Source organism: Argentina silus (genome assembly GCF_951799395.1).
Source record: "Argentina silus genome assembly, chromosome: 3".
NCBI classification, from domain to species: Eukaryota; Metazoa; Chordata; class Actinopteri; order Argentiniformes; family Argentinidae; genus Argentina; species Argentina silus.
The window spans coordinates 8590056-8614813 of NC_139657.1; the positions used below are offsets into that span (position 1 = coordinate 8590056).

General features: G+C 47.7%; 1 protein-coding gene across 1 annotated transcript in view; it reads right to left on the minus strand.

Annotated features, from left to right (window-relative positions):
* Positions 1-24758, minus strand: part of pclob (piccolo presynaptic cytomatrix protein b) — a gene marked incomplete at both ends in the record, with an annotated part of 77138 nt that overhangs the window by 23214 nt on the left and 29166 nt on the right. Inside the window, 10 exons of the mRNA XM_083665719.1 lie at positions 752-1802; positions 2068-2944; positions 3157-3422; positions 3558-5218; positions 5904-7959; positions 8572-9653; positions 10027-10332; positions 10584-12897; positions 13588-14529; positions 23521-24525. Coding sequence (XP_083521845.1) covers positions 752-1802; positions 2068-2944; positions 3157-3422; positions 3558-5218; positions 5904-7959; positions 8572-9653; positions 10027-10332; positions 10584-12897; positions 13588-14529; positions 23521-24525 — 11560 coding nt within the window. The remainder of the gene's footprint in view (positions 1-751; positions 1803-2067; positions 2945-3156; positions 3423-3557; positions 5219-5903; positions 7960-8571; positions 9654-10026; positions 10333-10583; positions 12898-13587; positions 14530-23520; positions 24526-24758) is intronic.

Consider the following 24758-nt stretch of genomic DNA (forward strand, 5'->3'; position numbering starts at 1 on the left):
GAGGACAGCAGGGGCATGTTTTGTTGCTGAGGTGTTGGCAACAGATGTGGATCCCTGGGTGTGGATCCCTGGGTGCTCTCTGTCATCCTTGTATCTAACAGTACTTAGCCTATGGACAGCCTCCAGATGTCAACCAGCTACTGTTATCATCATCAGCTAGCTACTCGTTCATTAGATTGTCACCCTGTACCTAATCCTCTTGTGCAATGATCCTTTCCCTTGTCTCCATATGAGAGAGGCACTTAAAGTGTGAAACACCTTGCATAGTGTAATTACTGCATGTATATTTTAATTGTTATCATAATATACTAAATCATTGCAACTTCACTATTCTACATTGACGAAGAAGCCCTCTTCCCAGTAATACACATATGGTAAGTCATGAAATACAAATAAAGTCAACATGTAAAAGCAGAAGAAAGAACTAGATGCATGCTAACATCATCACAGAGTAAAGAATGCACACAAACACCAAAGGCTGGCTAGTATCATACATAAACTCAGGAGTGTTATGTATCGGTGAAGAAGACATTAAAACGAAGAGTATGGCATGCAAAGGTCAAACATAACAGAGAGAAAAGTAAACGCAAAATGCAGTCACGTAAGAAAAGCCGAAAAAGAAGAGAACAACAAAAGAAATCAGGCTGATTGGGTCAGAGCTGACCCAGACAGACATGAACACACTCAGGAGCATGCATGAGGAACAGGTCCAGAGAGTCGAGGTGCTGCGACAGTCTCAGGCTCCATTTACCTTCACTGTCAGACATTGCCCCTTGCATGTCGTCCATGATGAACGCGATGTCTCGGTCATACCCACGGGTGCGAGACTCCTCCCTCATATGCTGCTGGACCTCAGGCAGGGAGTGGCTAGAGCCAAACTGGTCCCTGGAGTCGGCAGAGATGGGCGGGAGTGGGCCAGCTGAGGCCCTGGCCATGCCCATGGGCTGACCCACGGGGCTCAATGGGCTCTCCTCTTCAGAGTTTTGGGCCACGATGGGGATGCGCCCGCGGCTCTGGCTGATGGGCAGGCTGGTGGGCTTGGTTCTGGCCACCCCTGAAGCGAAAGCTGCATCCAGGGCATCCCCCTCTGTCTTCAGTCTCAAGGAGGAGCTGGAGAGGTCTCGTTTGATGGACAGATCGAGGCCGTAGACAGAGGAGGGCCGAGAGGAAGGGCGTGAGGAGGGGCGTGAGCGGGTACCGCTGGGGTAGGTGCCATCATCCTGAAAAGAGGAGCGCATGGTGGGCCCCAGGCCCATGGCCTGGCCCATGTTCAGAGAGCCAGCCAGGTTAGCTCCCAGGGAGGAGCCCAGGTACTTCTGCTGCTCCGAGAGGTTCTTCCTCAGCCCGAAGGTGATCTCATCCTGGAGCAGCCTGGCTCTAGTCGAGAGGTTGGTCACGGAGGATGCCCCAGAGCCCAGGTAGCTGCTGTAGTCTGGATCCATGTCTCTGCTCTCCTGGATGGGGGAGAACTTGGTGACCTTAGGATCCATGATGAGGGCTTTCTTGTTCTTCACCTGTTTCTGGTACAGCACTGCAGCTGGGAGCTGCTTGGCAGCCTGTTTCTCCAGGGTAAGCCTGCTGATGCTGTACTTCTCGGCCTTGGGGAAGTGGCGGTAGCTGGAGTCACTGGGGAGGTAGTGTGGTAGGCCAAGTCCTGTGAGGTGCTCCAGCCCGTCTGCGCCTCGTCTGAACTCCTGCTTTATCTGCTGTTTCAACAGCTTCAGCTCGTACGGCTCCTCCATGCTGTCCTCCTCTCCTTTACCGTAGCCGTGCTGACGCGACGACGCCAGGAAGTCAGCCACCTGATAATTAAAACAACAAAAGGAATCATCATCATAATCATCATATACAATACATGCCATCATCATCATCATCATCATCATCATCATCATCATCATCATTAGCATTTTCATAACAACATGAGCATAATATCAATCATCCTAGTCGTAAGTATGCCTTTTCTGTGCCTTTCATGATAACTAAAAACATCTTTCAAAAACATCATGAACAGCACCTCAACATGCACAACACAGTGGGGTCACATACATTGTTAATGTTTTACATTACCTCTGCTGTGTGCCTAGCCTCGGCCGCCCTAAGCAGCCTGTCTGCCTTGGACAGCTCCTTATCGGGCAGACTGAAGCCAGAGCCCATGCCGGTGGTTCCCAGCCCAGTAGAGCCCTTGGTCAGCTCCCCTATATCCTCTATCAAGACGTAGTTCCTGGCATTGTGGTGGTCGATGTCAGCATAGAAGGACTCAGCAGAGATGCTGGACATGGGGCTGGAGGCCATGCTCCTCTCCTCCAGGCCCAGATGCCTCAGGTCCAGGCTGCCGTACTTCCCCCCCAAGTGTGCCACCCCATACCCACTCTCCGTGGAGGAGGGGACGATAAGGAGTGGCTGGTTCCTGATGACCTCGTAGTTAGTGGTGTTCTTGGCCTCCAGGTCTGAGAGAGTGGTCTGGCGTTGTTTCCCCTGCATGAGGAGCAGCTGGGAGGCATGCTGGTAGCTGCTGGGCTGGGCCTGGGGGTGGGTGGACTGGGCATAGGACAGGGTGGGCACAGAGGAATAGACAGACTGGCTTTGGTAAGGAGACACCTGGTGGTAGAGAGACTGCTGCTGATACAGGGTCTGCTGGGGGTAGTGGCTAGTGGCCTGGGTCTGGGGGACATACTGAGCGTAGTGGGAGTAAGGACTGGTCAGGGTCGAGTACTGGGAATCAGCCTCGGTCTGTGGAGGGATGAACTGGTCAAACTCAGACTGAGGGGCTGTCCTAGGTCTCTCCAGGCCATGGCCGTTCCCTCTGGTCTCTCTGATGTTGCTGACCTCGCTGTCAGACATGTAGTCCCTCTCCTCAGCTACTCCCTGTAGGTAGGCCCTCTCCCTCTTCTCCCTCTCCTTTAGCAAGGCATCTTTACGACGGTTGATGCCCATCTCCAGGTACCTGGAATAATGATAACAATTATTGTTTTGTGATTATCCTGTTTTAGATTGTTCAATGATCAAAGCAAACAAGAAGGCAATTTAAGGTACAAATTATGGATATGTTCATAGTACCTTTCCTATAAGGTGGGTGCATTGACTGACTTGGAATTAATCAAGCCTTAGTGACAACATACATTAAATGTCTCAAACATTGAATCTAAAATATTTTACCTCAGTTTAGCATCAATCTCCTTCTCCTCCTCGTCCAGCTCGGCCTGCTTTCTGCGGAGTTTGGAAGACTCTCTCTCCACAAGGTCCAGCTCCTTGTCGATGTCCTGGAGGATCTTGGCACGGGCCATGGTGGTGTTGCGACCCAGGCGGCGGCGGGCAGAGCCTGTGCTGTAGCCTGAGGGGCCAGTCAGAGATTCCTCCTCTGGGGGAGGGTTGGGCAAGGTCCGCTTCACCTTCTTCCCAGTGCCAGATGGGGACCCTCGGCCCTAAAACACACAAGAGAACACTGCGGTGTCAGTTTTGGCATGTTGGTGATGAAGTCCTATCCAAGACAAAGGAAAATTATTAATCTATCCATTATCTATGTTCTTTTTTTTTTTAAGATTTTCCTAATAACTTACAGAGTAGGTGTCTGAGTAGTGGTAACCTCCCATTCTGTCCTCTGTGGTGGGGCTGAGGGACTTGGGGTCAGACAAGGACTTCTGTCCAGCCTTCAGCATTCTGGGGCTGGACTGATACCTGGATGGGTCAGCTGTCAGCATCTTCTGACCACTCTGTTTCCCAAACTCCATGGATTTACTGGGGGACAGAGGGGACACAGGGGAGTAGAGCACTTTGGGAGATTTGGGCGGTCGGTCAGCCGTGAGGTGGGCACTGTATCCCAACTCTATTGGTGCTGAGCTCCTCCTGTCTGTTGAGTCTGTCTGGCAGCTCAGGCTTCCTCCTCTCTGGGAGTTCTCTGGGGCTGAGATATGCTTAATAATCTCCACCTTGGTATCCATCTGGATGTTGGGCCGTTTGATGGAGCCTGAGTGGTCAGTCTGGACAGAGATCTCTGCCACTGTCTGGATGGCAATGCTGGTGACCTTTGAACTGTGTTTCCCCTCACCGCTATGTTTGCTGGAGCGCGACCGGCGGCGCGCCCGTGTGGGCACATCCCACTCATCGTCGTAATCCTCATCATCATCATCTGTCTGCACACAGCTGTCCACACTCCTCTTGTTGTTCTTCTTCCTCCTCCCCACATAGCTCCTGTCTAAAGAGTCCTCATCATCGGTCTGAACCCCACTGTCTACTATCCTCTTCCCACCCGTCCCTGTTCCCTGATCACCAGACTGCTTAGAACCTGCTGGTAGTTTTCTAGTGAGCTGAAGCTGGTCCTGCACCCCGATCTCTTTCTGACCCTCAGTCACATAATCCACCCCTGTAGATGTGGTAGTCGATTCGTCCCTCACAGGCCAATACTGACCGTTGTCTCCTACCCCTGCATACTGAGCCTCTAGCAGGTTGTCTGTGGAGCCTGTAGTTCCATAGTGCTCGTCTAGCTGCCGCTGCAGCTGCAGCTGGAGCTGTTGGATTTGCCCTAGTTGGTCCCTCTGCTGGGCGTAGGTCTCCTGCTGTGCCACTATGTGGGCTTGGTGCTCCTCCTCCTGCTGTAAGAGTAATTGTTGTTTTATGGCCTGGAGCTCCTCCAGCTCTCTTTGAACCATAAGCTGCTCCTGCTCACGGTAGCGCTGGATCTCCTGCCTCTCCCACTCCAGCTCCTCCGCCAGGCACAGCTGCTTCAGCTTCTCCAGCTCAAGGAACTCTCTTTCCATGTGGTACTGGGTCATCTTACTGTCGTCTAGACCAGGGAACAAGGGGGAGGAGGCCAGGGCATCCAGAGAGGCTGCGATGGCTTCCAGCGTGTTGTCTGAGTAGAGGTCAGGGTAGCCGGTCATGATGTCAGCCAGAGCTGAGGGCAGGAGCTCCTTGGGAAGGCCTGTGTCCAGGCTGATGATTTGGCCTGGGTCTGTTGTGGGAATGAAGCCATAGGGGTGTAGGGCTGATTGGTTCTGCAGCGTTGTCGTAAGTGGTAGGGTGGTGCTGAAGATTGAGCCTGGTTGAGTGGTTATGGCATAGGAAGATGGTACAGGGGCTGCTACAGAGGAATACACTATGCCATCTGAGGACCTAAGAACACTATTTACACCAAACCCAGCAGCAGGGATCTGGGAATATGGAGCAGTGGTCATCCCAGTGAAAGCTCCAGCAGCTTTGCTGGTGTAGTCTAGAGCTTCACCTGTCATAATGGGTCCAGAAATTTATGTTTTAGTCCATAGATACGATATGTTATCATGTTAATCTATAAAGTAAAGGCCATGCAATTAGATTTTTTGAGAATAACACTATGCATGCAAGTATCTTCATTCCACCGAACACGATGCGAAGCCAAAACATTGTGGGAGAACACGCAGGCACACGCATGCATCTATAAACAAAACAGAAATAAAAGAAAAAAGGAACAAAAATTAATAGATTAACACAGATTAAAACATGCAGATAGGACATGAAAATGTAAATAATACTGAGGAGAAATATGAACAAAAAATGTACTTTCAGTTTAAAGTACATATCACTGAGGGATGGGGTTGGAGAAATCTTAATTCTCAAATCTCAAATTCATAGACTCTTGATGGAGTATTAAATATATTTTGAGGGTATTCAGAGTTTGGGTTATTTGGGGTTATGTAAGGCGGTTGTATTATAATGAGGCATCTATAAATAATATTTTTTCAAAATCAGAATCAATGGGTATATCACGGCTTCATGAATTACAGGGTGTGGCTTTAGGTTAGCTGTATTGATACATTTCTGCATTGGGTTTCAAGTGTTTCTCTCTAATAAAGTGTAAATAAAAACAAGTGGGTAAATAGTATAAGATGACACAAAACCATGCAAATGTGCTATTCTTCTAGCATACTCACCAGCAGACAAATGTGCAGAAGTAAGGTCAATTGCACTGTCTGAAGCTCCAAGATAGTTATATCCATGCCCAGCCTCTGTCAGATTGATCTCAGACATAGAGGCCTTAATCCCATTCAGTCCCTCGATACCGTAGACTCCGGCGTTGTCGTACTGGTAGTGGTCATCTGTATAGCCAAAGCGGTTGTCAGGCTGTGAGGTGACTGGAGGCTGTGTCCTGCAGCTCCCTGTGAATGGCAACTTGTATATGACATCACAGCAGGCACTCGCCCTCCCAGCCGTCAGGTCTATAGGTGTCCCATCATCCTCCACCACCGTGGTCACCACTCCTGGGCTGGTGCCTGACAGAGCCACCATAGCCCTGAGGGGTCTGGAGGTGGACAGATCCACAGCCTCTGTGGCCTCGATAGGAAGAATGGGACCTCCGTTGGTGATGGCTGCCGGGGCCATGAGCACAGGATGCCTGCTGTCTACTGTGGAGGTGATGGCTCCATAGGACAGGTTAATAGGTATCTCTGTTTGTGAGGGTGTCACTGTGCTGACGATTGGACGGGTGTCTACAGGTCTGTACACTATCTGTGCTAGAGGCTCGAAGGGTTTGTATGTGGTCAGAGGGAGTGGCATGGAGGTAACATAGCCCTGCAGGTCTAAAGGCCTCTCTGCTGGGTCATTGCTGTAGGAGGAAATCGTGGCTGTGCAAGTGACTATAGTGATGCTATCAGTGGCAACCGACAGAGTGGTGACTGGGGTGACTTCTGCACTCAGGTTCACTATCTCTGGCAGCACTGCAGTGATGTGTCGACCACTAGAATCACTTGAGAATGACTGCCGACTTGAATCGGGGGTCGTTAAGTCCATCCCTTTATCTGTCATCGTCACACCAACCTTCATGGTACTTAAATCAATGGCATCACCAGCGTAGGTTATCTTCCCATTCTGTTTGGGCTTGGGTTGAATTGTAGCTATGTCTGGTTGGATTGTGATTGCGACAGTGCCTGCGTTGGGGATGGGGTCCTGGGGTAGCACCTCATGTACGACAGACACCGTGGTCCTCTGAACCTCTGTGGTGACCACCTGGGTGACCAGGCTGGGCAGGCTCTCTGGAGGCTGGGCGGAGGTGGAGATGGAGGAGGAGTACATATGGCTCATACTGGAGACCACTTTCTCTGGCCCACGGATCTCCTGGCTTTCGATGGACTCCTGGTGGAACTTGGTGATTGTGACCGGTGCCACCGGTACAGACTGAGGACGCTCGTGGACCCCTGGTACAGATGTTCTCCTGGTATATGCCTCAGTGGTTATAATCTCTAGGGGAATTTCATCAGAGTAGGTCATCACATCAGACAATGCCTGTGGTGGCTGCACTGCTGAGGGTATGGATTCTCTCATGTAGGGGAGTTGCGTAGCATATGCCTCCATATGTATGCCAGGCTCTGCTGGCATTGTCATCACCTGTGTCATGGATAGTGGCTGCTGCATGGTTATAGATGCTCTCCTTGTAGTGGCTATGGCCTCAGTTGGAACCACCTCTATGGGTCTCTCATACTCAGCTTGATAAGTCATTACCTCAGCAACTGTGTGTGATGGTTGCACTGCTGAGGATATTGATGTTCTCCTAGTTATAGTGGCCTCAGTTGTTATAACCTCAACTTGGGTATCATACTCTGATGGCAAAGTCATTATTTCAGCCATAGTTTGTTGTTGAAGCACCATTGACGGTATGGATGCTTTCCTGGGAATAGCTTCTGTTGTAATAACTTCCCTGGGTATCTCTGGGTCTGGTTGCATTGCTATAACCTCTATCAGTGATGGTGACTGATGTATGGTTGAGGGTACATATTCTCTATACCCTTGTGTGGTAAAAGCTTCAATAGGCATCTCCTGCTGGAATGGTATTGGTGTTAGCTCTGCCACTGTGTGTGGATGTGGAATTACTGATGATATTGATGGTCTTCTAGTAATGGCCTCAGTTGAAATGACCTCTGTGGGCATATTCTGCTCTGCTGAGAGAGTCATCACTTCAGCCATGGTCTGTGGTTGCTGAATTACAGATGGTATTGACGGTAATGCTTCAACAGGAGCCTGTGGCTCAGATGGCATTGTTATGACCTCAGACACTGTTTGTGGTTGCTGAATTCCATATGGTATCGAAGTCCTTCTAGCATAGACTTGGGCAGGTGGTGCTTCTACAGCAATCTCTGGCTCTGAGGGCATCGTTATGACTTCAGCCATGGTCTGTGGTTGCTGAATTACAGATGGTATTGACGGTAATGCTTCAACAGGAGCCTGTGGCTCTGATGGCATTGTTATGACCTCAGACTCTGTTTGTGGTTGCTGAATTCCATATGGTGTCGAAGTACTTCTAGCATAGACATGGGCAGGTGGTGCTTTTACAGCAATCTCTGGCTCTGAGGGCATCGTTATGACTTCAGCCATGGTCTGTGGTTGCTGAATTACAGATGGTATTGACGGTAATGCTTCAACAGGAGCCTGTGGCTCTGATGGCATTGTTATGACCTCAGACTCTGTTTGTGGTTGCTGAATTCCATATGGTATCAAAGTCCTTCTAGCATAGACTTGGGCAGGTGGTGCTTCTACAGCAATCTCTGGCTCTAAGGGCATTGTTATGACTTCAGCCATGGTCTGTGGTTGCTGAATTACAGATGATACTGAAGCCCTTCTAGCAGACATTTGAACAGTGAATGGTTTGACTGTAACCTCTGCCTCTGAGGGCATTGTTATGACGTCAGATACTGTTTGTGGTGGAGGGACTGTGGGAGGTATGTATGGTTTCTTGATTGGGGCTGGCACAGTGTACGCCATTATAGGCCTCTCCTGCTCTGATGAAACTGTCACTACCTCAGCCACAGTTTCTGGCTGCCGCACTGTTGATGGTATGGAATCTCTCCTTGGTAGAGCTTGAGTTGTAATTCCCTCTGAGGGTAGCCCTGGCAATACTGCTACTGCTGTGACTCCAGCTGCTGTTGGAGGTGGTTGCCTTAATGAGGGCACAGATGCTCTGCTGACACTATGCTGGGCTGAGAATGCCTCGGTGGGTGTCCACTGCTCTGATGGGGTAGTTCTCACCGCTGGGCCTGGCTGCCTTGTGGAGGGGATAGACCCTCTCCTAATGGGGGCTTGGACTGTAACACCCTCGGTTGGCGTACCTGGCTCTGAGGGTAGTGTTATCACCACGTAGGTCTCCAGACATTTAGCATGCCTCGGAGACAGAGGAGATTTGGGGGATGTTGCACTAAGCTTGGACTCCACTGGTGTGGTCAGACTTAGTGATAAAGCGTTTGGAGGTTCTCTGGTCCTGGGCAGTGTCCAGGCTTTCACTGGCTGGGCCACACTAGCATGGGGAACAGCTGGGGGTTTCACGCTCTCCCCTGGTCTATGGCTGAACACTAGTCCTGCAGGGATGGACACAGGCTTGGGGGGTATGGGCGGGGGAGCGGAGTGTTTGACTACTGGAGTAGGCCCTGTAGTTGTGATAGTAGTTTGTGCCAGTGTTACTGAAGTTGAGAATGGCACAACAGTTGGAACTGAAGGTGGGATAGAAACTGAGGGCTTTTTGGGATAAACAGCTGGCTTGGGTAGAGTGACAATGGGAGGCGGGGGCGGGGGTGGGGGAGGAGGTGGGGGTTGGGGCGTCTCTGCTACAGGTATGTCTACTCTGTCTGATGCAGGACCTCTGGTCATGGCCATGGGTTTGGGGGGAAGTGGTGGGACAGAGGCTAACACAGGCACTGCTGACACCAGAGGAGGCATTGGGGCTTTGTCTGAGCTGGATACAGTAGTAACATGAGAAGCAGTAGGGAAAGGAGAAACACTAACAACCACCGGACCTGCCACTATCTGGCTGGCTTCAACCACAGGAGAGGTGGTTGCTACTGTAGTTTGCCCTAGCACAGAAATACTCTCCACACTGGGCACTATAATGACTACATGCCCCTGTCTGTTTGTGGTCACGACTTGTGGTGCAGATCCACTAGCCTCTGGCTGAACACCCTCCACCCTGGGCTGTATATCCACAACCACAGACTGTATGGGTTGGCCAGCAACAGTGGCTCCCATGGCTATGGTGGTAGTCATGGTGGGGGAGACGTGTTGGATAGCCCTGACAGCTGAGGGCCCTGTGGAGGTCTGGGGCAGGGATACTGATGTAGATCGAGGTGGAGGGGGAGGTGGAACTTTCTTTTTGGTGACTGGGACAGTGGTTGGAACTGAGGGTGACATCCGGACGGGCAGATCTGGGGCTGAAACCAGGTCTGGCATTTGGACTATAACTGGAGGTGGAGCTGAGGTTGCAGCTGAGGCTGAAGCAGAAACCAGGACTGGAGTTTGAGGGGAGACTGGACCTGGAGCCGGCATTGCAGTGGGGGCAGATGAGACAGATGCTGGACCTGGTATTGGACTTGGTGTTGAGACCTGCACAGGGCCTGTGCCTTGAGCAGACATCTGAGATGGGGATGAAACAAGGTCTGGCATTTGAACCACCACTGAAGAAGAAGCTGAGGAGGGGAATGGGGCTGGAAGAGATGGAACCTCAGCTGGAATTTGAGCTTGGGATATCACTTCTGGTATTGTAACTATAACTGTGGCTGGGGCTGCTGTTGTAGTTGGTATTTGAGTTGGAGAAACAGCTGCTATGGGAGTAATAGAGGGAGGAGAGAAGTCACAAGGTGGCTGGGTTGAGATGGGATCTGGTGCATTGGCAAAATCTGGTGTTGGAGTAGAAACTGGGGTTGTGTCTGAGGAGAGAGGAGTTTGAGCGAGGAATGAGGACGATGATGAAGCGTTGGAGGCTAAACTGGAGTCTGGAGTTGCTGGTGATGTGGGAGGTGAAACTGGCGATACGGAAGTTGGTGTAAATATAGCCTGTGGAACCTCACAGACCACACTAATAGGTTCTGTATCAGCTGACTCTGATAATGGACTTGCCTCTGAGACTGGTGTAGTTTCTACCTCTTCCTTAGTCTCAGACTCATCACTGGGTGTAATATCCGAAGACATACCCACACCATACTCCTCTACTAAACTGTCATCTTCCTCCTCTGCAGACGAACACTGGGTGATCTTGAGGTCAGGGATGGGAAAAAGTACCCTTCTGCGAGGAGAATCTGGAGGACACATTGGTTTAGCAATAACCTCAGATTTTTCCTGAGTAGCACTGGGTATGACAACAATCTCTGGGCGTTTAGGAGGCTCAGAAGGCCTTGGTGGGGCCGGCCGTTTCTTTTTCTTCACCACCACCTCATTGGCAGCATCAGCGTCTAACAGAAGCCTCACCCCCTCTGCTGAGGGAGCTGTCTCACTTGTGGAGATGGTCACATAGCAGGTTTCAGCAGCAGTGGATGGCACAGCCATTGGGACCTCTGGTTGTGGAGTCTCCATTGCAGACTGTGCTTGTTGAAACTCCTGTTCTATCATCATCAGTTCTCTCTTTTTCTGCATCATCTCCTCATACACCTCCTCAGGAGACCTGAGTCTCTTTACAGGTTCTGGAGCAGGGTCTTCACTGGCTGCCTCTTTTTGAGTTATGCTGACTTTAGCTTCAGGCTCCTCTACTAAGGAATCATATAAGTAGTCTTCAATGACCATACCACCATAGAGGGGCTCTATCTCAAGGGCAGCCTCTGTACCTTGAAGAGTTGTAGCTTTTTGAACCATTTCCTCATAAGCCTCATCTGCACTTTTCAATGGCTTTTCAACAGTGTCTTTCTCTATATGTGACTTGTGATCGCTCTGCATGGCTAGCCTGGCCTCTATGTCAGTGTGGAAGCTATCTGGTTCTGACTCCATGCTGGGGGAGTAGTCTGAGCCTGACGTCCTGTGTAATTCCTCCATCTCCCTAGCCTGCCTCAGCTCTTCTGTGGGGGATGCGTCCTCGATGGGAGACAGGTTGCTGGGCGAGGTAAGAGGATGCTCCCGTCTCCTCTGAGCCCGGAGTTCTTCCTTGTCTCTCCTGGACTTCTTAGAGCTCCTCTTCCCTTGCTGGTCCATCTCCCTCTGTTTCTCCTGCACCCTGAGGTGCTCCCCCTCCTCCCTCAGCTCCTCCTCCTCAGAGGAGTCTTCAATGGTGGGGAGAGCCTGGCCAGCCTGCCTGTGCTTGGCCTTCCTGTGCTGCTTACCTTCCCCGCTAGTCCTCCTGTGGCTGGGGCTGCTGTCGCTGTCCTCCTCCAGAGAGGAGGCAGATGTCGGGGAGGTTCCTGGGGTGAAGCTGGACACCTGGACACTGGATGACCCCTCACCTCTCGACCTGTCCTCCAGGGACTCAGTGATGCTCTCCACTTCTGCATCTCCATCGTCAGTGCTCTGTTTCAGCACAGGGGTGGCTTTCTTATATACCGTGGTGACCTCGGTGGTTTCTTGACTCTCTTCAGTGGTTTGAGCCTCAGTCTTGGTCAAAGATACTGGGCTGTCTGCATTGTCAATGCTGACTTTCCTAAGCAGTGGCTCTGCTTTCTGTGAGACATTGTCAAGCTCAGCCTCCTTGGCCTCCTCTTCTCTGCTCTCTTTGTTCTCCTCCTCGTCTGAGAGAGACATCTCCTCCTCAGCCCCCGTCATCCCAAGGATCTGCTGGCGGATAAACTCCTCGTCATCCATAGAAGAGTCTGGGCTGTCAGCTTTGATGTCTTCACTGCTGGATGTGACATCGCTCACCTTCAGCCTCCTCCTCTGAGGCTTTGGTGAGGGTGAGGGCGTGAGCTCGCCTCCACTGCTTTCCTCCATTGGATGGAAACTCAGACGCCTCCTCTCACCTTGCACCTCCTGCTTCCGTAGCATGACTGCATCAGTGGTTGTGTCCAGCACCGAAGCATCGCTGACCACCTGCATGTCCTTCAGTTCCTCCACTGAGGTGTAGGAGTCCTGTGGTGTGGGTAAGATATCTGGTTGACTCTGCTCCTTGTCGCTGTGATCTTCAGCCTTGATGGTTTCAGCTGAGAGTTGGTCTTTCACAGAAGTGGGCTCTTTTTGGCTTTCGTCTTTCTCCTGAAAAATAAAGAAAACGCATAGGAACATATTAACTGGTGGAAAACATGATTCAAATCAAAGAAAACATGCCTTACTATCTTTCTATTACTTAGTAGTTATGTAGATATGCTCATGGTCACACATTACATTAAGTTGCCTCTATGTAGTAACTCAACAACATTGTATTAATATAGTCTTACACAGTAGATTAGTAATTGCTTTGTAATTGCAGAGTTGAGCAGTTTGTGTAAACAATACAAGTGGAATAAGGACATTTAAATATTACACTTGTGTAATAACAAACCACAACTCCATACTGTACCATGCAATAACCGTATTATTATGTAACAACAAGTAAATACAATTTTGTTACTATAGTAATACCAGTATTATTACACAGGAATAAGATCAACTAAAAGTAAGGCATTACTGAAATGTGTTCCCATTTTTATTTGCCATCATTATACAGTTATGTCATAAGTGTATGTCTGTGAATAATAATAATACTTTTAAGGGGTCAAAATAATCAACAAGATCTGGAATTGATATTAATCATGATAATAGGTGACTGATAAAATGATAGTAGTGATGATGATGATGATGATGATGATGATGATGATAATTTCATTAAAAAAAGACTGTATTAAACATGCCAGTAATGATAATTGGGAAAATATGTCTGTTTACGATTATTGGACAAGCACTTACCTTAGCAGTCTCCTTCTCAATGCATATCAGCTGGGAAAGTGATTTGTCCTCAGGGACTACGGCAGCTGTGACCTGTTCAATGACTGCTTCTGGAGCAGACATGGCTTCTACCATCTTTGTATCCAGCGAAGGGACTACTTCCTTGTTAGTATCTACTTCTGTGACTGATGGTTTAACTGGCTCTGGTGTTACCCTTGCTGTTGCTGAGACTGACTGTGGTTCCTGTTGTTTTAGTGTCTCCTCAACTGTCTTCTCTGATGGTTTTGTTCGCTCTGTCATTTGGGCCTTAGCACCAGGTGTTTCCTCCACAGTGATTCCTTCAGGAGTGGCTACTGCAACCGAAGGCTGTGGCTGGTGTGCGGCGGCTGGAGTGACTGCAGCAGTAATAGCCACTGTGGTGGTGGAGGACGGAGGAGCAGAGGCAGCCACAGCCTTAGTCACTGGGACAAAGACAGCAGCAGCTTCCTCTGTTTGAGCTTCGGTCTTGGGAGTCTCAGATTTAGGTGGTTCCACTCTGGATACCTCGGGAGCCTCTGACAGAGATGGCTCCATCTTTACCACCTCTGTCTTCGGGAGCTCCATCTTCTGGGCTACAGCCTCAGGGGCTTCTGCCTCGGGGGCCTCAACCTTTGGTGGCTGTACCTCCTGTTGTACAGAGACTGGTGTGGGTGTCGGTGGAGTGGGCTCTGATGTGAGTGGAGCAGCCTGGGGAGGGGGCTGTGTTTTGGGTGTAGGCTGGCTCTTGGTTATGGCCACTGCTGGAGCCTGGGACTCTGTCTTGGTGGGTACAGTCGTCGGCTGTGGCTCTGTCTTTGTGGGTACAGACGTTGGCTGGGGCTCTGTTTTTGTGGATACAGCCGTCGGTTGGGGCATCTTTTCCATGTCTCCCAGCTGTCCAGACAGAGCCCTCTGAGTCTGGCAGTTCAAACACAGCCATTCCTTCTGTAAACACAGAACAACACATTTGTACCTGTACAATCAGTACCTGGATTTCAAGAAGATAACAATAACATTGGCTCTGAACAAACTCAAACTCAAAACAAATGGGGATTAAATGTACAACAGCACTATGTTTATCCTATTCCATATTCAAGATAATTGTGGGTTTGTAGTGAATTACTTATCTTTTAAATGTCAATACTATTAAAGAGACCATTTGAGGACAACAACTATGCACATTGATTCTGTGTTGATAATGCAGTGCATTGCAGTGCATATACAATAACTGATAACACACTTACTCCTCACCATAAAGCTATTAATATGCTGTAATACCTATTCATAGTCAAATCTATTCAACCAGCATTTTCAAAGGCAAGACATATCATACATATTGTATACTTTGAATCAAAAAGCCTAATATAATGGAAATATGCAACCTTTAGTGTCAAGAAAAAAACCTTAAAACTATTAGGCAACGGTGTATGGTCGTCATCGTCAGGAAGCACATCAAAATTGCTTACCTTTCAAGAAAACAAATCACATCTTACAGGCATTCTTATTGCTGTTTACATTAAAGCGTTCAAAATAGCAGAATGATCTTTCAGCTCCATTTATTTCTTGGCCAGTTCGGGAAAAAGCATTTTCTGTCAACTGATAGAGCAGAGATGGCCAGTAGCATTCTTGCAGACAGAATCACAGCATTGCGACTGCCTCTGCAGAGCTGGAGAGAGGTGCTCTAATACAGGGGCAGAGGGAGAGATTATGGGCCAAACGCCTCCTGTTTATTAAACGGCTATCAGTTTCAATTATTGCAAGCGTGTGAGAGATGGGGGATAATACGTACGCTTCGGACACAGACGCACATACGCATGGGTAAAGCCATGTCCACACACAGACACGATGTGAATACTATTAAATACATGCACATGGTCACATGTAAATGTACTTACATCTGTACACAGTCTGCATGCATGCACACACTCTCTCTCTCAAACACACACACACACACACACACACACACACACACCACGTTCTTTATGAGATTAGTGCTGGTTCATAACCCAATGACGGAAATGAATAATATTTCATGGGCACATGTGCTGACGAGAGCTTTACTGAGTGATGTAACCCACCCTCTGTCATGTCCAGGCTTAGGCCTGCTCTCCAAATCTAACAGTGCTCGGGATCCCGTGTATGTTCCCAGAAACAAGCCAAAAATACCTACAGTACCATGACCTGCAGTTAGAATACACCGACCACAAAGACAATGTCAGAGGAAATGTTTGAACATCTGTGGTCAAAACCGGCAAAAAAACATCAGTGCATTCCTGCTGAGAATCGTCAGAGATTACTCAAATCTCTCCATCGCTCTGAACTGTTTTAGAATATCTCTTTCTAATCAACAGCAGGCCCTTTTACCACCAACAGCTAGGATTGACAATGGCATTTAACACTTTGGAAAGCATGTGCTTTCAGTGCAGGGACACCACGCACTGAAATGATCTGCCAGAGTTAATTATGATAGCAGCAGATCCATTAGAAGCTTTTGTGTGAAACTGAAATGGGAATGCTCTCCCTGACCTCAGAGTACTGTCAGCAACACGGTAAGACAATAGCACATTTAGGTCCATTATTGCAGTCTTTCACCACCGAGCTACGCTTAAATCATCCAGATGAATAGCGACTGCGAAAACACACAGCCCATGATAAATGGAAATATACTGAGCCGTTTCTTCACACAGAGGACTATTCGATATCCACTACCCATTTACAGCCTCGGTATTGACTTGTGTATGATTCCCCTATTCCTATGCTCTAAACAATTTATCTGGAAATCCAGTTTTTCCATAACAACACACAATGATAGCAGACAGAGCCTGAGGTATATTGCTTATATTCTCTACATGCATGCATGCCATTCATTCACATCATTCAAAGCGAGTATGTGCAGTATGATGAGGTTGCTGAGCACATCGGAGTCGAGAGAGCATGACACTGCGAAAGCATAAATGGAGGTTCTAATTTAAGGTCGATCACTGTTCTTCGTAAATCCTGCGACTGAGTCGTTCTTCGTTTCTATGTTCTCAATGTCATAGGAATATTAAGACACACAGAAATCACACGCTACACAACCTCTTCATTCAGACAGCCGTGAATATCAATCTCTGTGCCTTTCTTGTAGACCTGTAAACCGAGAGCTTGTGAATTGCTAAAACGATCAAAGACTGCCAGTGTAAGTGGATCCTGTCTGAGACAGGACTGAATGGCATTTCCCCCTCCTCCTCCATCACTTGGAGGATGTTATTACAGCTAACAAGAAAGCTGCTCCTGGCTCATACATACAGTATGCTAATCAGCAGAGGCGTGTCACCGGTGGGGCCAATCAGGCGATTCATTGGTAATCAGAAACGTCAACATTTCTTCACCTCGCTCCTCTGATCACCTCACACCTCTGATCACCTCACACCTCACTCTGATCACCTCACTCCTCTGATCACCTCTCTCGCCAACATAATGCACCATCGCCACAGATGACTCAAGTGGATGGTTGACGTGGAAGATGTTAAGAACTATGAACAGAAATAATGTCAATTCACATGAATCACAGTCAGTGGTGATTGTGGGGAATTCTAAAAAATCCTGAAAGATCCTGTTTATGTGTGAAAAGCAGACACATTCATAATCGCCATTGACTGAGAACAAGTTTCTGATTATCAAAAAGCCAAAACATAAAACAGCTATTGTTTACATTACTGAAGATAATGGAATTGAATGTAGGATGGAATTGTTTTCTCTGTTCCTTGAAAAGCAATACAAATAACCACATTATCATCAATGACTCACTGTCTCATCAAGTAGATCATTAGAATAGCATCTATCCCTGTTCAATTATCCTCACTCTGTATTCACCAAGAACATATTCACCCCACCCCAAAAATAAAATCCTCGATTAAAATGCCGTTGGTTTGTAAATAAACTACATCACAACCTCATTTACATAGCTCATTAAAACCTGACAATGATTAATTATTTTAAAAAAAATTGGGGGGGGGGTTCTTAACACAACCAACCTCTGTTTCTTTTTAACAAGGCAGCCTTGGCAGACTTGTTCAAGGAAACGGTGATTGACGGTAAAAGATGAAACAGCACTGCACACAGATGGCTGGGACGGGGCTCTATGTTCCGGAACAGAACTACCATACTGTACCCAGTCTCTCTCCTCTCGCTGCCTAAATATGGACCTGCCTCTCACGCCTCTCCAGGTGGCGAGCTAATAACAGTCAAAATGTGCTGATAATGACAACAAAGTTTGTGATAATGGGAACAAAACCGAATATAACAAAATGAATGCTAAACTGCAGCAACATAAGCTAAACCAAATCTTGGAGGTCATGTTCATGAAATACTCTCCATGTAGAGATGGTATCCCTCATCTCTCCTGTTTACAGAAAAATAACAAACCATCATCAAAGGTCCTTCGGTCCCTGGGGGAAGCTACAGTAATCATACCATGCACAACTGTTGGTTTCAACCCACACACAGGCTCGTATAAGACCCAGGGATGTGGGAGCTATGCAGCAGAGTCCTCCTCGGGTCTGAGGTCTGGAATTCCGCCATCATCCCTTCCTTTAATTAAATTTGTTCGTTCAGTATGGAGCGGGAGCCCCAGGCAGAGAGCCGCGGGAGCAGGCGTTTCACTGTGATTAGCCTCCGAGCTGGATTAACAGGCCTTCACAATGACAACCACTCTGGAAGCTACGCTGACACACAGGGATGCCAGCACCACCCGGGATCTGCTGAGCTTTACAACAAAATCCTCCATTTAGCTTTTTGGAATGTGATGACGCATCTCTGAGAAACAGCAAAAAGGTGTGATATATTCCCCAAAAACGTATGAAAAAGACTCTAAACTCATGTTAGGTCATCAATCACCTAAAACTACGACATGTTACCACTACTGCATATTCTACGGTGTGTGACCAACTGCACAGCGTCAGTGGTTTCACGCCAGGGAGGTATCAATCTCTTTCATCTACAACATTAGCAGCCATGTCAAATAACACAGGGGTGCAACTCAGCAAAGAATGCACTCCAAATCAAATGTGAAGCGAGTGTGTCTGTAGAGCCATCACACAGCTCTTCTCAGAACGAATGGATCCCTCTCTGTTGTGTATACATTGACATGGCAATACCAATGTCTTCTCCTCATTCCATTCCTCCATGTCCACAAGCTCACACTCTGTGTGATCAAAAGTCTCTGGCACTGGGCATCCAGAAGATGGGTGCATTTGCATTTGAAATTAGGTGAATTGAATAGAGAAAAAGCCCTTGGGTTGTAGCCTATGCCCATATTTCAAGACAGTCAATGCTCCTCTATTTTTGTGGGGTTTATGCTGGTAGGTTCCTTATTGATTTCCTGGCAGACGCCTTTGGCAACAGCTGTAGTCGGAGGCTAATATACTCGGCTCTCAGCAGCCCCCGCAGAGCAGAGCTCCTCATAAATCAGGCCCTCTGATAATAGAGAATGTTGACCCACTAATCTGTAATAAGCAGAGTGCTTCATTCCAGAGACAAGGAGCTGTTGCCCCCCTGCTCTCTCCAATCTGACAAATGACACGTCGACAAACTTTCCTTTGAAGACAAGGGAGGAAGGGAGGAAGGGAGGAAGGGAGGGAGGGAGAGAGATTGAGAGTGAGGAAGAGGGACTACGGGTGCATTAATGAGGCCAGATCTCATGGGGGAGATTCTATTCCCTCTCCATCCACTGACAGCCAAGCCTACCTTCAAAATAGCAACGAGCAACGCTCATATTTTTTCATGGAATGTATTTCAGCTTCAGGGGATAGACAAGCCAAGAGACAGACAAGTCAATCATAGCCAAGAACTGTACCTAAACACCAATATACTAACAATATACTTAAAAATTGATTTTGAGAGAGTAAAAAAAGACAAGAACACACTGTATGCTATTCATGGTGAAATCCTACATGACTTAATACTCATAATACATTTTATCCATAACACCGTTTTCATTCAAATAAATCTCAAAGTGAATCTCATCCTACTCCTTCAGCTTAATTTCTTTTGCACAATAGACCTGGTCGAAGACAGCATCAGGAAGCACAGCGTTAAATCCGCTTGGCTATTCCTACCGCTTCCCTCTGAACATCCGGGCTGTGAAGATTTGAGAGGAGGGAGGCAGTAGCAGGTAAGCTGTGTTCTGTCTTGCCTCAGAGCGACTATTTTTAACACCGTTGCTTGGTGCACCAGGGGGGTTTCTCCTTATCACCGTGCCAACAGTCTGTGCCTGGGAAAAGGCTGGGAAAAGGCTGTGGAACACATCTCCCCACTTACACAGGCCTGGGAGGGTGATAAGTGAGTTTGAAGCTGGCCTAATTTACAAGAGTTAAGTCAAAGCTGTATGTCAACAACATGGGGGTGATGATTGCTGGGGCCTGTGGGTCAGAGATTATGAGCTGTGTGATGACTTAATTTCTCATGGAGTATAGATGAAGGGTTTGGCAAGCAATGCTTGCCTCTATGTTTTCAAGGTGATTCAGAGGGTAAGCAATATGGCAAACTTAGGTCCTATGTTGATGTTAAATCTTGGCAACGGTATTGGCATGCATAGACTGGGCCTACACATAGCTGACGAAGGGATAACTGAAAAAGGGAGGCCAAAGAGACTTTGCTAACATTATTAAATCAAATTAACTCTGCCAACCTGTATGTCCTGAAAAACAAAACAATCTGTTAATTAATGGCCAACCAGCAACTCTCTCCATGGACTCATGACATTACCATATATGGAATATAAACACCTAGTATTAAAATTACAAACAGCTCTGATGGCCCAAATAGGGAACACGTGTGCCCTACATAACAGAAAACATCAACACACAGGCTTTTGATAAGATCAGCTGGAGTAGAAAGAGAGAGGGAGGGGAAATGGACAGACTAGCTGCTGGCACTGCCCCCCCTCCCTAGAGTGCCTTTCTAACCATACCACTGCTTTTAGAGAGAATAGAAGAAGAAAAAATGCAGTTGCAGCATGCCTGTCAATCTAAAATACACTATTTATAAAACAGAAAAGAGAAAGCCCAAGAAAAGGACAACGTAATATGACAATCGGGAGGCTAACAGCCCCTGCAGTTAATCGTGTTCCCAGCCATTGTACTTCAGTGTTAAGGCTAAGCTATTTCAACTGCTCTCTGCCTTTAGAGAGGTGTGTGTTGACTGATGTACTGTACACAATAGGCCATGCGTCTCCACCCCACCCCCACCCCCAGGCTCCCTGGTCTGTGCTCTCCATGAAAGACACGAGGAGTGTCACTTACGTAAGAGCCCCAACACACAGAGCGTTACTTCTCCATAATAACATGCAAGTTGGGCTGAGCAGAAATGTCTCTAGGAGAAGCACCAGCGCATCACAGCTCAGCCATCCCAGAGAGAAGGTCTGCTCAGCTCTCTGATAGTGAGATTCAATATGCAGGGGCATATTCGGAACAGGGTACAGAATAAGATACGTCAAATAAGAAGCTTCTACTGTACACTAAGTCACATGGAATAAATAATAACAGATCATATATGGTATAGCTGCAACGTTGCAAATATCAATTACATGGGCAACATTAATACAAAATTAACGCAAATGCAACGTTGGATTTTCAGCTGCTTTCAGAATTAATCGGATCGTATTTTTCCTCCCATTTGTAGAGGCTACAGCAAAAAAACAACATCTCATTAAAAAAGCATTAGCATCAAAAGATGACCTTTGAGAAAGCCTCCAGTTCTGTGACTAACTGAGGTTTGAAATTACATGCTCTCACATTGGTACCCATATACAGTAGGTCACTGTACGAAACCCGACATCAGAGTGGTGAAATTTCCACTGACATCAAGAGTGGGTGGCACTACTGAAATGATTAAGCTATAATACAAGGAATCTAATAATATAATACATGTAAATTGTTACTGCACCGTATTACGCTTGGGTCTCTCATTCTAACATTCTGGAATTTAACGCAATCATTCAATCCTTTTATTGTTTACACCCTAGAGTAAACAACGACCGAGAACAAGTGGTGAAAGGTACCAGTTCTCCATGACCACTCCTGAAACAGGGAGTTCCCTAATTAACATTACGTAAGTTAACCCAGAGGTCACAAAAGGCAGCGAGAGAACCCAACTTAACAGCACTTATCCCGCATTGGTGTGTGTGTGTGTGTGTGTGTGTGTGTGTGTGTGTGTGTGTGTGTGTGTGTGTGTGTGTGTGTGTGTGAAAGAAAGCCAACACACGTGTAAGCTAAGAGCAACATACATGAAGTGACGGGGGTGGGGGGCGGTGGGGGCTGATCTGTGAGGGGAGCAGATGGCTTGGAGGGAAAAGTGTGCTGCTGTGCTGTGCTGTGCTGTGCTGTGCTGTGCTGTGCTGTGCTGTGCTGTGCTGTGCTGTGCTGTGCTGTGCTGCGTTGTGTTGTGTTGGTCTAAATCCAGCTCACCTCTGCTTATTGGCATATCACAGGGCCCTGCCATCCCTCAGGGCGGCTGGAGAGTCCCCAGCCAGCCAGCCAGCCACAGTAGCAGATCCCATCTCGCTAATGCTGTTGCACAACTCTCAATCACGTTAATACAGTTGCAGTGCTGCCGGACCGACGAGGCGCCCCTCCTATGAGCCGTTATGTAATTTCACATTCACTGAGGCCGTATCATCAGAGGGATGTCCACAGGAAAAGTCAGTCGCTACACACAGTGCATTAGAGTATGTTTTTTAATTCTGTTTGAGGCCCTTCAAAAAATAAATACTATACATAAAGATTACATAGAGCCACTGCACTTAGAATTCACTGCTAATGCATCGTCTGGGCGGCTCTCCAGGCAAGCTCTCCCTGCTCTTTTCCAATGCAGGGTCAGCAGACTCTCATCTAAAATGTTTTCATACTTTGAAATCCATCTCCCCTTTCACAACACGTCAAGCACCAGGGGGTTTATTTTGTCAACTAAACTGTAGCTGCCTCCATCAGGAGAGAATGGACGCACGCTTCACATTGTTATATTGTTCCCATTTTCATTCAGACATGTGCTGCTGTTATTGGATGGGATGTGATTAGCCAAGCATTTCACTGTCTTGGTCCTGCATGGCCACTAATGTTTTTATTGGCTCTTTAGCCCCACTAAACCCTTACAAAATCTTCAGTAAAACAAGACAACAGTTGAGATACAAGGACAGACTCTAGGCTGCCATAATGGAGGCTATGAACTGCAAAACGCAGTGACCGTCCATGTTTTCATCGGCCATCACCCCTCCCTCCCCAGCAGCTTGGTGAACTGTGAGCTGTCCGAGCAGGAAGCCATGGCCTGTTATTATTAGTCATCAGCAGCTGAAATCACCACATGTGGCATGCGCCCTACAGTTAACCACACTAGGGGGAGGGGGTGGGAACTCACTCTCTGAAAGCCAAGTCATGGATAAGAATAGAGCTTCCAAACCCAGTATATTACTACATACCAAGAATAGAGACCACAATACTAATCATCTGCATCCTATGGGACATTTTAATTAAATGTTAAACAATAAATTGAAACGCTTGCCATAGCAGGGTGTTAGGGGACTGGTGCAAATGTAATGAGTAATTTGATGGGCTAGTATCTTGTTGTTCGCTTAAAATCAACTATGAAACCCACTAAAAGAACAACAGTTGATGAATCATGTAAGGAATTCACCTTAGACCTTAACTAATTGCTTCTGCCACAGGCCTATAGGAATGTTTGTCTTTAGATTAGATAAGGTTGTACCTGAGGATATTACAGTGCTTTGCATAACCATGGAGATTACAGAGACGTACATATACATTAATTATTGCCACACTGGAAGAGAGCTTTTCAACCCAACAGGATGAGATCTGTCAATGTGTTAAAGGCCACTCTTCTGAAAACAGAGACATAATGAGACGTTAATAAGTAATTAATTATCTTAGTTGTTTGCCTTACCTCTGCAATATGTGGCATGGGGTTAAATCCACAGAGGTTGCAGACAGTGTTCTTGCAGTCTGTACAGGTGTTGTAGTTGGGAGGGTCCTTGGATCCCATGTTGAGTTCCACCTTGCAGAGTGGACAGGTAGACTGGCCTGCTTTAGGAGCTGGTTGGGAGGATGCTGCTGTCTTTGGAGGCTCTGTTGGGGGTTTGTCCACTTTGGCCTGTACTGATGGGGGGACCTTGGCCTGCTGGGGTTGTTCTGGTTTCTTCTCCTCTGCTTTCTGAGCAGCAGGTGGTTTGGTCTCCTTTGCAGGGGCCATCTTGGGAGATGCCTGGGCCGATGCAGACACCTTGGGGGAAGCAGGTGGTGTGGTGCGGGGCTGGTCCTGAACACCTGAGGTGATCAAAGTGGATGCAGAGCTGAAGATGGAGGAACCGAAGCCAAACATCTTTCCACCCACTGACTCTGCAGGCTTTGAGGGGGAAGACTGAGGTTTAGGACCCCCGAAGCCAAAGAAGCCTCCTGATTCCTGCTTGGGTGGCTGAGCCTGTGGGGTTGGCACAGACTTGGCAGGAGAGGTTCCACGTTTTGGGGGCTGTTGCTGTTGTTTACCAGGCTCCACTTTCAATGCCTCTCCTGGAGCCTGTTGAGGCAGGCCTTGTTGTTGTGGAGTCTTCTGCGGCTGAGGCTGTAGAACAGGAGGCCTGATATCTTTCTGATTGGCAATAGTTGGAAGAGTCTTTTCCAGTGGCTTCTGGTCCTGCTTCGAGACCACTGCTGGAGATACCTGTTTCTTCTGTGGTGAACCTGGTGTCGGAGTCTCCTTTTCTTTCGATGCGGTAAGGATCAGTTGCTCCTTTTGGGGTCCAGCTGGTGTCGGGGTCTCCTTCTTTTGGGGTGCAGCAGCTGTAGAGACTTTATTTGGTGAGGGCTGGGATTTCATCATGGGGGGTCCAGGCGGTTCCATTCCTCCAAGAGCTCGCTGCATCTTGCAGTTCAGGCACAGCCACTCCTTCACCTGTAAAGAAAAAACAAGCGTTAACAGACACTCAGTGGAAAATCACCTAACTTCAAATAATAACAAGCTGACATTGGATAATATTGTTGGTAATTTCAATTTGAAGTCAATGGTGATAATATATTAGCTTAACTTTGCTTTCCTTATCTGGCTTGAGGAATGGTTGATGGTAACACTACTTAGAAAAGCACTATATAGGTTTGATGTATTATTTTTGTTATTACTTAGAGTGA